General features: G+C 45.2%; 1 protein-coding gene across 1 annotated transcript in view; it reads left to right on the top strand.

Annotated features, from left to right (window-relative positions):
- LOC139389984 (anthrax toxin receptor 2-like) overlaps positions 1–13,274 on the top strand; it is a 131,832-nt gene that overhangs the window by 117,695 nt on the left and 863 nt on the right. Inside the window, exon 16 of the mRNA XM_071137051.1 lies at positions 11,006–13,274. This exon is cut by the window's right edge and continues 863 nt beyond it. Within this exon, the coding sequence (XP_070993152.1) occupies positions 11,006–11,044 (39 nt within the window). The 3' untranslated portion in view covers positions 11,045–13,274. The remainder of the gene's footprint in view (positions 1–11,005) is intronic.

The raw sequence follows: 13,274 nt of genomic DNA on the forward strand, positions 1-13,274 counted from the left end.
ATAGACAGGCAGGCATCCCTAACTCCCTCCGTCCCCCAGGTCAATCAGGGAGTCATCGGAGCTGATTGCTGATCATATGCCTCTTTATTTACACGGAGTAAATCGGTTGGAACCTGCGTACACTCTTCTCTGAACGGCTGCTGTAAATGTACTGCAATAATAGTAATGATATGAACCCCTTCACATGTAATTATCTAAATAAATAAAGATATAATTTCCTGTTTAATAATAATATACTGTAAGTAATTTAGTAGACACTTCTATCCAGGGCAACTTACAGTCATGCATTTTTTATTTATTTTTTCCTTTATTTAACTAGGCAAGTCAGTTAAGAACAAATTCTTATTTTCAATGACCTGTCTAGGAACAGTGGGTCGTTCTGCCACTGCCTGTTCAGTGGCAGAACGACAGATTTGTACCTTGTCAGCTTAGGGATTTGAACAACCTTTCGGTTCAACGCTCTAACCACTAGGCTACCCTCCCGCCCCCTGTATGTGGTGGCCCAAGCGAGATTCAAACCCACAACCTTCGGGTGTTGGAAGCACCATGCTCTACCGACTGAGCCACACAGGACCGCCTACGACTACCTAAATAAGTGCACTATCTAGGGAATAAAGGGTTCAATTTGGACTGCAGCATTTGGTGTCAGCGGTGGATTTTAATGTCCTGGTAAATTACCACATTACCACATTTGGTACGCAGACAATGTCTTAATCAATGCTCAGATCTAACGCTAGCATTCCTCCACTGTACTCTGGTCTCTTTTAAGAAGCTGTACTGATATTTCACAGCTGCCATTGAATAGACAGGATTCCCAGTTTGATACCTCACAGCTGCCAGGGATTAGACAGGATTCCCAGTTTGATACCTCACAGCTGCCGTTGAATAGACAGGATTCCCAGTTTGATACCTCACAGCTGCCAGGGACTAGATAGGATTCCCAGTTTGATACCTCACAGCTGCCAGGGATTAGACAGGATTCCCAGTTTGATACCTCACAGCTGCCGTTGAATAGACAGGATTCCCAGTTTGATACCTCACAGCTGCCAGGGACTAGATAGGATTCCCAGTTTGATTAGGGAGCTGAACTGATACCTCACAGCTGCCAGGGACTAGACAGGATTCCCAGTTTGATTAGGGAGCTGAACTGATACCTCACAGCTGCCAGGGACTAGACAGGATTCCCAGTTTGATACCTTACAGCTGCCAGGGGCTAGACAGGATTCCCAGTTTGATACCTCACAGCTGCCAGGGAGTAGACAGGATTCCCAGTTTGATTAGGGAGCTGAACTGATACCTCACAGCTGCCAGGGACTAGACAGGATTCCCAGTTTGATTATGGAGCTGAACTGATACCTCACAGCTGCCAGGGACTAGACAGGATTCCCAGTTTGATTAGGGAGTTGAACTGATACCTCACAGCTGCCAGGGACTAGACAGGATTCCCAGTTTGATACCTCACAGCTGCCAGGGACTAGACAGGATTCCCAGTTTGATTAGGGAGCTGAACTGATACCTCACAGCTGCCAGGGACTAGACAGGATTCCCAGTTTGATTAGGTGGAAAAAAGAAGATGTAAAAATGGAGCTGCAGTTCTACCCTAATATCCATTGGGGCTTTCTACCCTTATGTCCATTGGGGCTTTCTACCTAATGTCCGTTGGGGCTTTCTACCCTAATATCCATTGGGGCTTTCAACCTAATGTCCATTGGGACTTTCTACCCTAATGTCCGTTGGGGCTTTCTACCCTAATGTCATTTGGGACCTTCTACCCTAATGTTCTTTGGGGCCTTCTACCCTAATGTTTTTTGGGGCCTTCTACCCTAATGTTCTTTGGTGCTTTCTACTTGATTGTCCTTTGGGGCTTTCTACCCCATTGTCCTTTGGGGCTTTCTACCCCATTGTCCTTTGGGGCTTTCTACCGTATTGTCCTTTGGGGCTTTCTACCGTATTGTCCTTTGGGGCTTTCTACCCCATTGTCCTTTGGGGCTTTCTACCCCATTGCTCAGATCTAACGCTAGCATTCCTCCACTGTACGTGTCGGTCTCTTTTAAGAAGCTGTACTGATATTTCACAGTTGCCATTGAATAGACAGGATTCCCAGTTTGATTAGGGAGCTGAACTGATACCTCACAGCTGCCAGGGACTAGACAGGATTCCCAGTTTGATTAGGGAGCTGAACTGATACCTCACAGCTGCCAGGGACTAGACAGGATTCCCAGTTTGATACCTCACAGCTGCCAGGGACTAGACAGGATTCCCAGTTTGATTAGGGAGCTGAACTGATACCTCACAGCTGCCAGGGACTAGACAGGATTCGCAGTTTGATACCTCACAGCTGCCAGGAATTAGACAGGATTCCCAGTTTGATACCTCACAGCTGCCGTTGAATAGACAGGATTCCCAGTTTGATACCTCACAGCTGCCAGGGACTAGATAGGATTCCCAGTTTGATACCTCACAGCTGCCAGGGATTAGACAGGATTCCCAGTTTGATACCTCACAGCTGCCATTGAATAGACAGGATTCCCAGTTTGATACCTCACAGCTGCCAGGGACTAGATAGGATTCCCAGTTTGATTAGGGAGCTGAACTGATACCTCACAGCTGCCAGGGACTAGACAGGATTCCCAGTTTGATTAGGGAGCTGAACTGATACCTCACAGCTGCCAGGGACTAGACAGGATTCCCAGTTTGATACCTTACAGCTGCCAGGGGCTAGACAGGATTCCCAGTTTGATACCTCACAGCTGCCAGGGAGTAGACAGGATTCCCAGTTTGATTAGGGAGCTGAACTGATACCTCACAGCTGCCAGGGACTAGACAGGATTCCCAGTTTGATTAGGGAGTTGAACTGATACCTCACAGCTGCCAGGGACTAGACAGGATTCCCAGTTTGATACCTCACAGCTGCCAGGGACTAGACAGGATTCCCAGTTTGATTAGGGAGCTGAACTGATACCTCACAGCTGCCAGGGACTAGACAGGATTCCCAGTTTGATTAGGTGGAAAAAAGAAGATGTAAAAATGGAGCTGCAGTTCTACCCTAATATCCATTGGGGCTTTCTACCCTTATGTCCATTGGGGCTTTGTAACTAATGTCCGTTGGGGCTTTCTACCCTAATATCCATTGGGGCTTTCATCCTAATGTCCATTGGGACTTTCTACCCTAATGTCCGTTGGGGCTTTCTCCCTAATGTCATTTGGGACCTTCTACCCTAATGTTCTTTGGGGCCTTCTACCCTAATGTTTTTTGGGGCCTTCTACCCTAATGTTCTTTGGTGCTTTCTACTTGATTGTCCTTTGGGGCTTTCTACCCCATTGTCCTTTGGGGCTTTCTACCCCATTGTCCTTTGGGGCTTTCTACCGTATTGTCCTTTGGGGCTTTCTACCGTATTGTCCTTTGGGGCTTTCTACCCCATTGTCCTTTGGGGCTTTCTACCCCATTGTCCTTTGGGGCTTTCTACCCCATTGTCCTTTGGTGCTTTCTACCCCATTGTCCTTTGGGGCTTTCTACCGCATTGTCCTTTGGGGCTTTCTACCGTATTGTCCTTTGGGGCTTTCTACCCCATTGTCCTTTGGTGCTTTCTACCGTATTGTCCTTTGGGGCTTTCTGCCCCATTGTCCTTTGGGGCTTTCTACCGTATTGTCCTTTGGGGCTTTCTACCCCATGGTCCTTTGGGGCTTTCTACCGTATTGTCCTTTGGGGCTTTCTACCCCATTGTCCTTTGGGGCTTTCTACCCCATTGTCCTTTGGGGCTTTCTACCGTATTGTCCTTTGGAGCTTTCTACCCCATTGCCCTTTGGGGCTTTCTACCGTATTGTCCTTTGGGGCTTTCTACCCCATTGTCCTTTGGGGCTTTCTACTGTATTGTCCTTTGGGGCTTTCTACCCCATTGTCCTTTGGGGCTTTCTACCCCATTGTCCTTTGGGGCTTTCTACCCCATTGTCCTTTGGGGCTTTCTCCCGTATTGTCCTTTGGGGATTTCTACCCCATTGTCCTTTGGGGCTTTCTCCCGTATTTTCCTTTGGGGCTTTCTACCCCATTGTCCTTTGGGGCTTTCTACCGTATTGTCCTTTGGGGCTTTCTACCCCATTGTCCTTTGGGGCTTTCTACCCCATTGTCCTTTGGGGCTTTCTACCGTATTGTCCTTTGGGGCTTTCTACCGTATTGTCCTTTGGGGCTTACCAGATATCTGTTTCTGGTGACACTCTCCTGTTGGTGGTGGAGACACTGATGTTCACTTACTTCCATGTACCTAGTGCTTGTATATGAGGCAAAATGGCGTGATCGTCAGTGAGCTTAATGTTGTTGGCTGTAGCCCTGGTGGCTCTAATTTCCCTACAGGACAGATGGCAGTGCTATGTGTGTGTGTGTAGTGTGTATGTGCGTGTGTGTTTCGAGTGTGTGTGTGTGCGCCGGCGAGGGACTGTGTGGACCGATGAGGGCCTTGAGTGTGGACGGGAGGGAGTGTTGCTCAATCTCTGGCACTGCTGCCAACCCCTTGCAGCTGCGCTTTTCCCCCAGCCTCCCTCCGTTTTCAACTTCTTCATTTGTTCAACATGTAGCTAGACGATAGGGGATAAAGCAAGAACACATGCCTGATGTGTGACTCCACTGATAGACAGGGACATTGAAATGTGTCCATTGTAGAGGTATTGCAAGTGGTGGGGGGGTGTGGGGTTCGGGGGTCCAGTAATGCCATTGGGATCCCTTGCAGAGAAAGAATAGCTGTTCATTCAATATGAGGGTTTTGGGGGAGAAGTTTAACTGTGGAATTGTCCTTTAATTATTATATTTCAGTTTCAGCCACTCATTTAATTGAGTCTTGTAACTTCATAGATATAAAGTGGTGGCTAAAAGCCAAAGGACACATTGAAGCTTTTACAGTCTCTCATTTCCTTCCAAACAAATATTTTACAGTCCGTAATTATTGTTTACTATATCATATTTCAAATAAAACATTTTTGTGCAAGTTATATTGAGACATTTTATTCAAACATAAGAACCGCAAAAGGTCGTAGTTTGCCTAGTTCCAATGGTCCATATTATAAACTCCCTCAGCGATGTTCTTGCCAGGGATTTCCTATTACGGATGCACCTTGTTTTATTGGTCTCAGTCCCTCATGCAGAAACTGTAGAAACTGGACAGGGTAAGACAGATCCTTGTAGTGTTGTTGGGGGAATCAAGCTGTTCAGAGAGAGATGAGATACAAAATCACTCACAAACACGGACTTCTGGAGCCTTGCCCAAGAACCAGCCCAAACTCTGATCGACAAACATGTTCTTGTTCTCTGAAGTCTGGCTGCAGACCTCTGTAGCTCCAGACAACATGGCGGAGCAGAGACTCCAAAACCTCTACCAAGATGGTTCGACATCGCCAGGCCAAAGCTATGGGCAGATAAGCCAAGAGGTGTACGTACACACAGGGTGACATGTTGTCAGGTCAAATATTTGGAGATTTGTTGCCAAAAACATCTGTTTCGTCCACTCGGGAATACTTAACACAGCACTTGTTTTAGAACATCTTGGGAATACTGCAGATTGTGAATGTCATTACAGTTGAGTTTTCTGATAATACTTACTGAAAACCTAGCTTAAACTCCCTCGAATGGCATCTGCCTCTTGGTCATTGTAGGAAGGCAAGGTTTCAAAATGAATAATGGTGCAAGAATGACTGAGAAGTGAGTAATTTTGGCAGCATCTTTCTCCACATTTGGTGCAAATGTCCAAATGACATGCATTGTCTGATGAAAGGGTGTGTTCAAAATGAGAAGGCGAAAAAAACACACCGTTCAGGGATTGCCTCAATCAGGCTTTCTTTCCAACTCTGTGGTTCATACTGCCTTTTCATTGTATAGATAAATTGCCTCAATCAGGCTTTCTTTCCAACTCTGTGGTTCATACTGCCTTTTCATTGTATAGATAAATTGCCTCAATCAGGCTTTCTTTCCAACTCTGTGGTTCATACTGCCTTTTCATTGTACAGATACATGACAGAACACTTCAAATCATAAAACTGAAAAAGTATCTCAAACCTGTAGCTATAAAATACCATGTTCTATTGTACAGTATTTCTACACGAACACAACCATATTGTATTGCAGTGCGAAGTGCAGTCGGATACGCTATGCTAACGCCTCCGTCCGAGTCTCTGTAACAGATCTGAAGTGTAGAAAGTTAACTTCTCAATATCTCCCAATGTGTTTCAGTCCAAACCTAATGGAGGGGTTTTTATTTGGTACCTATTTCTCACCAGACAGTAGCTTACAGCTCTCTCTCTACTTCTCTCTCTCCTACTACAAGGAGAGAGAAAACACCCCCTGCCTGTACCCCTTTGTCTCTTCACTTCTCAACCTCCCCATCTCTGACGTCTACTCATCTGTCCTTCCTTCCTTCATCCAGTCAGTCGTCCATCCATCCGTCTGATTAAATTCCTCTGACATCCCATGCTGACATGTAGACTTTTCTATTGTTCCCGCTCTCTGTAGTCTGGCGAGCGACACACACACAGGTGGGCAGTGCCCATCGCCATCTCTCCCTCACTCCCTGTGTGTGTGTGTGTGTGTGTGTGTGTGTGTGTGTGTGTGTGTGTGTGTGTGTGTGTGTGTGTGTGTGTGTGCCTCTGAAACCTGGCCCAGTTACAGTAGATTACACACTGCCAAGTCAGAGCTCAATGGACCGTGAACATGTTTAGGGGAGCTGGAATGCAGGCCCAGTTAGCCAGCTCCAGTTGGTCAGCTCCAACACTATCCTCCAGCCCCAGTTAGCCAGCTCTATATCCCAGCTCCAGTTAGCCAGCTCCAGCACTATCCTCCAGCCCCAGTTAGCCATCTCTATACCCCAGTTAGCCAGCACTATCCTCCAGCCCCAGTTAGCCAGCACTATCCTCCAGCCCCAGTTAGCCAGCTCTATACCCCAGTTAGCCAGCTCTATACCCCAGTTAGCCAGCTCCAGCAATATCCTCCAGCCCCAGTTAGCCAGCTCCAGCAATATCCTCCAGCCCCAGTTAGCCAGCTCCAGCAATATCCTCCAGCCCCAGTTAGCCAGCTCCAGCAATATCCTCCAGCCCCAGTTAGCCAGCTCCAGCAATATCCTCCAGCCCCAGTTAGCCAGCTCCAGCAATATCCTCCAGCCCCAGTTAGCCAGCTCTATACCCCAGTTAGCCAGCTCTATACCCCAGTTAGCCAGCTCTATACCCCAGTTAGCCATCTCTATACCCCAGTTAGCCATCTCTATACCCCAGTTAGCCAGCTCTATACCCCAGTTAGCCAGCACTATCCTCCAGCCCCAGTTAGCCAGCTCTATACCCCAGTTAGCCAGCTCTATACCCCAGTTAGCCAGCTCTATACCCCAGTTAGCCAGCTCCAGCAATATCCTCCAGCCCCAGTTAACCAACTCCAGCAATATCCTCCAGCCCCAGTTAGCCAGCTCCAGCAATATCCTCCAGCCCCAGTTAGCCAGCTCTATACCCCAGTTAGCCATCTCTATACCCCAGTTAGCCATCTCTATACCCCAGTTAGCCAGCTCTATACCCCAGTTAGCCAGCTCTATACCCCAGTTAGCCAGCTCTATACCCCAGTTAGCCAGCTCTATACCCCAGTTAGCCATCTCTATACCCCAGTTAGCCATCTCTATACCCCAGTTAGCCATCTCTATACCCCAGTTAGCCAGCTCTATACCCCAGTTAGCCAGCTCTATACCCCAGTTAGCCAGCACTATCCTCCAGCCCCAGTTAGCCAGCTCTATACCCCAGTTAGCCAGCTCTATACCCCAGTTAGCCATCTCTATACCCCAGTTAGCCATCTCTATACCCCAGTTAGCCAGCTCTATACCCCAGCCCCAGTTAGCCAGCTCTATACCCCAGTTAGCCAGCTCTATACCCCAGCCCCAGTTAGCCAGCTCTATACCCCAGCCCCAGTTAGCCAGCTCTATACCCCAGTTAGCCAGCTCTATACCCCAGCCCCAGTTAGCCAGCTCCAGGCCCCCCAGAGCACCAGCCCCCAGACATAATGCTCCTGCTGGGAAGCAGCTTTTTCAAAGTCCCCCTCTCGTTTTAAACCCCAGAAAATCCAGTGAACTTAGCTGCTCTGGTGTCTGCGGCCAAAACAGCATCTGATGTGCCTTATTTGTTGACTGTGTGAGATTAGGCACAGAGGGTCGACGCAAAGTCCACACTATGCGTGCATACACACACACACAAACACACACACGATTTCAAGAGAGGAAAACAAGAATTCTCTCTTTTGTCCAAAGCCCAGTTCTAGTCCAAACAAATTTTAGCAAGCACAACCCGTGTGTGGAACTGCTAACTGTTGTGGCTGCCCCCCCCCCCGCAACATTGAACCATTTCAACAACCACCATAATGTCTGTTGGACTCACCAGTGGAGGAGTACTACAATGGTCTCTGATCTTTGATCAGATTTGGATGCAGTTTTTGGATGCTCACATCATCTCAGCCATTGCATTGGCATCCACACGGTTAGTTCATCCAATATGTCAAGGTTGTGCTTTTGTCTCTGTGAGTGTGTGTGTGTGGGGAGGGGTTGCGAGAGGGAGGGAGGGAGAGAGAGAGAAAACTAATGGAAGGGAGAGAGAGAGAGAGAGAGAGAGAGAGAGAGAGAGTGAGGGACGGAGGGAGGGCAGGGCACAGTGTCAGGGTTGTGTTTCAGTCTCTGGGTGTGGGAGAGTGGCAGTGGTGGTGGCAGGTTGGGGAGGGGACGAGTGTTCTTGGCTTGGCCGCTGTCTGTATATTAGTTGTACTAGGGCTCCCTCTTGGTGCCAGTGAGAGCTGGAGCTATACCACAGCACTGTTTCCCCTGCCAGCAGTAAGGCTGGCTGAGACAGCTGCTCAACTGGGCCTCCTGTGGTCCACAACAGGATTGGGGTCAATTCCAATTTTATTTAACCTTTATTTTTATCAGGAAGTCATACAGGGAGTCATTCAGAACAACTGAAATGACAGAAATGCAGACGTCAAAACATAAATACAGAAAGGAAACGCGGTCTTACAAAAACCAACTCATTCTTCATTAATAAGGTTCTCAATCAGCTTTCTGAATTGCCCTAGAGAGGCACCAGAACATCCTAGAGAGGCACCAAAACATCCTAGAGAGGCACCAGAACATCCTAGAGAGGCACCAGAACATCTTAGAGAGGCACCAGAACATCCTAGAGAGGCACCAGAACATCCTAGAGAGGCACCAAAACATCCTAGAGAGGCACCAGAACATCCTAGAGAGGCACCAGAACATCTTAGAGAGGCACCAGAACATCCTAGAGAGGCACCAGAACATCCTAGAGAGGCACCAAAACATCCTAGAGAGGCACCAGAACATCCTAGAGAGGCACCAGAACGTCCTAGAGAGGCACCAGAACCTCCTAGAGAGGCACCAGAACCTCCTAGAGAGGCACCAGAACATCACTTTTGAGAACATTTTGAAGATTGTTCCACAAATAAGGTGCAAGAAAACAGAAAGCTGATTTAGTACACAGAAATTACAATTCTACTGTTGAACATCTATCTATTAAAAATATATTTTCAAAGAATAGAAGTTATTATTTCAAACTATTTCAATTAAAATCACTGAGTGACTTTAATTAGAATTGACCCCAACCCCCATGTTACCCCATGCTGCCTTATACAGGACCCTGGTGAGTGGGATGAGACCACCACCGTCAGGGGTCTACATTGAGATGTTGTAGTAGTGGTGGCCATGTTGGTGGCATGTGCTGTAAAGCATCAACACCGTAGTAGTAAATAGAGGAAGAGTTGTGAGAGTGAGTCCTCATGTTGTGCATTAATGCATATTGTTACAACAGTTTTGCAATGTGGAACAAGATGTTATTTGCTTGTACAGTACACTATCTATCACTTGAATATTTGACATAGGCAGTGGCATAAGCAATTCTTCTAAACATATATATCAATGTAAGATTTTTTATCATTTGTAATGTTACTGATAGGTGAAATTCTAAAAGTTTCCAGTGAATTTGATTTAGTACGTTTTAATATATACAATTAAAGACTTTCATCAGAAACTGAATTTGAATATTTTTTAAATGTTAGTATATATATACTAACATTTAAAAAATATTCAAATTCAGTTTCTGATGAAAGTCTTTAATTGTATATATTTTTTAATTTGTAGCAGAAAAATCTACAAATGTGTTGTAGACCTGGAAATGTATCAACATATTAAATATTTAACTGTGTTGCTATGCTACAGTAATTAGATTTACTGTAAAAATATTTAACTGTGTTGCTATGCTACAGTAATTAGATTTACTGTAAAAATATTTAACTGTGTTGCTATGCTACCGTAATTAGATTTACTGTAAAAATATTTAACTGTGTTGCTATGCTACAGTAATTAGATTTACTGTAAAAATATTTAACTGTGTTGCTATGCTACCGTAATTAGATTTACTGTAAAAATATTTAACTGTGTTGCTATGCTACAGTAATTAGATTTACTGTAAAAATATTTAACTGTGTTGCTATGCTACAGTAATTAGATTTACTGTAAAAGTATCTAACTGTGTTGCTAAGCTACAGTAATTAGATTTACTTAAAAAATATTTAACTGTGTTGCTATGCTACAGTAATTAGATTTACTGTAAACATATTTAACTGTGTTGCTATGCTACAATAATTAGATTTACTTTAAAAGTATTTGCCCATTTGGGGGGAAAATATTACAATTTAATTTAGAATGATATTAACTGAAACAAATATTACAATGGTTTAATTTTGAAATAACTTATTTTCAATATAGCGATGAATGTATGTAATATTTGGAGGGATGTTATTGATCCAAGACTAATACGATGAATGTATGTAATATTTGGAGGGATGTTATTGATCCAAGACTAATACGATGAATGTATGTAATATTTGGAGGGATGTTATTGATCCAAGACTAATACGATGTATGTATGTAATATTTGGAGGGATGTTATTGATCCAAGACTAATACGATGTATGTGTTTCTCTTTTCAGGGGAGGTGTATTAATTTCAACCGAGTGCAGAACCGTTAGAACACAAAGACGACCGTCTTCAACGTTCAAATAGTGTTTTGAAGACCTAATATCCAAGAAGACTAGAAGTATCCAAAACCACTATTCATTTGCTTCTCTCAGTATCGTGCTCAAGGTGGAATCTTTTTCTCCATGATGTCTCCTGTCATTTCCTAAAGCATCTTTCTCATCAGAACATGTTCATATTTCCGTCCTTCCATAACAGGGATATAACTTTATCATTTTTTACTTGTCCTTTTTTTACTTCACAAGAGGCCAAAGCCAATAAACAGCGAGGCACAAAAACGCGACCGATCGGATCTGGTTAGCTTTTTTTTGTGCTCACTAAAGGCTTAACATATTCTGACCATATTGCGCCTTCTGTGGAAAACCTCATTTCATGGACACAGACGGAAGCTATCTTAAAAAAAGAAACATGCAAGAGCGAGAGAGCGGGTGAGGCTGTGCCGTTAGCATGGCAGTAGCAATACTCCCAGAGGGCCTCGACACACAGTGCACAAGTCCATCGCCTCTTGGCAACATCTCGTCACAAATCCTCTCCAACTCCTCTCCCTGCACTATCGTTTGAAAGATGCCCGGCGGGACCCCCTTTGACTGGAGATCCTGTCATTTTAACACTGAGAAGTGCACACGCATGACAAACTGTGGACAGCCAGGACGCCCTAAGGAATTGGAAGCAGTAGCTAAGACATTGCCCTTTAGTTTTGTGAAGACACCTTTCTTTCATTATGCACTGGGGACAAGGGGAATTACTAGAGCGTTATCCCACCGCGGGCCGGGCCAGGACAGGACAGCCCCTCTGACCAGACCACCACAACTCTCCACTCTGACTACTTTTGAGGGATGGACGCCTAAAGCCCCCGGCATGATGCTTGGCTGTGTTTCCCCAATGTTTTGATGCAATCTGCTGTATGCTCACTAAGGCGTACAACATCACAACCCATAAACCTGCCAGTCAGTCAGTTGAAGAGTTTTTAAGATATAGATACAGCTGTCTCCCACTTCACTGCTACCCGTCCCCCTCTGTCTCCAATTCTCCAAGGGCCTCCCTGCCTCTCTCCAGTCTCAGCCCTTTAGCTTCGACAGCAGAATATCAAAGTTTAATTAAAATAATTAAAGAGAACAGCAAGCAGCAGCCTGTGAAGATTTGATCGTCTTTTTTTAAAACATTTTTTATTTTTTTTAGCCCTTTTGACATTGAATGACCTATAACTGTACGTGCATTATTTGGAGAGAAAGAGGCCATCCCATCCCGTCTCCTTGGCGACGGTTTGGTGCACCCTGGCTGTCCGAAACCCAAACGCAAAACCAAGGCAACGGATGCGACGGACGGATAAGTATTGTTCATTTGCAGAAATGATGTTACCAAGCCTCGCACGCGTCGACCCCACCTCCACAAAAAGATGCAGTATATATATATATATATATATATATTTGTTGTAGATTTCTCAAGAGCGCTGTCATGACACCAATCCCAAAATGATGTCAGCGAGAGGGGAGCATTGTGGGGGAGGAAAGGCAGCAGCTGAATAGAAAAGGCTCCAACGATCCAGTCACTTTGGATACGGTACTTCAGATGCAAAATGGATATTCGAGTCGAAACCTGACAAAGCGCGCCCGGTTTTGATGGGAACCAGTATAGACAATGACCAGTGGCTGGGTCAGTGGGATGTCTCTGTGCAACCAGGGAAGCTTATCATATGACACTAAAAATAAGTTCAACAACCATCAAGTTTCAGGGGGAATGGGCCAGGATTTTCACATTTGGTGGGCATGCGTGTGCACGAGACGGGTTGGGCGTGTGCACGAGACGGGTTGGGCGTGCACAACGTCGTCTCTGACTTAATTATTCCTTTGTTTTGTTATCTGGGTGGACAGGAAGGGACAGGAATGACACTGATGGTCAGATACAATCCTTAGGGAACCCGTGATATTATTTTTCATACACATTTTAGTCTCTTGTCTCATCTTCTGCAGAACATTTTAGTAAGATAATCAGCTTCGTTTAGATGAACTGTAGAAGAGGATATTTAACAGTTTTTATATTTTCTTGTTATGTTACATCTGAGAGCACAGAGCTGCTATTAACCCATACTAGTTAGTTATTTACATTCCAGGCCAAACACAGCTCTCCATCCTAACAACGCTTCACATTGGCTTCAGGTTCCCTCTCTTTCCCCTGTGCCATCTGCAAATGCTCCACGGCGAGAACACATTTTATACTCTTTAT

The sequence above is a fragment of the Oncorhynchus clarkii genome, chromosome 30 (genome assembly GCF_045791955.1).
Source record: "Oncorhynchus clarkii lewisi isolate Uvic-CL-2024 chromosome 30, UVic_Ocla_1.0, whole genome shotgun sequence".
Taxonomy (NCBI): domain Eukaryota; kingdom Metazoa; phylum Chordata; class Actinopteri; order Salmoniformes; family Salmonidae; genus Oncorhynchus; species Oncorhynchus clarkii.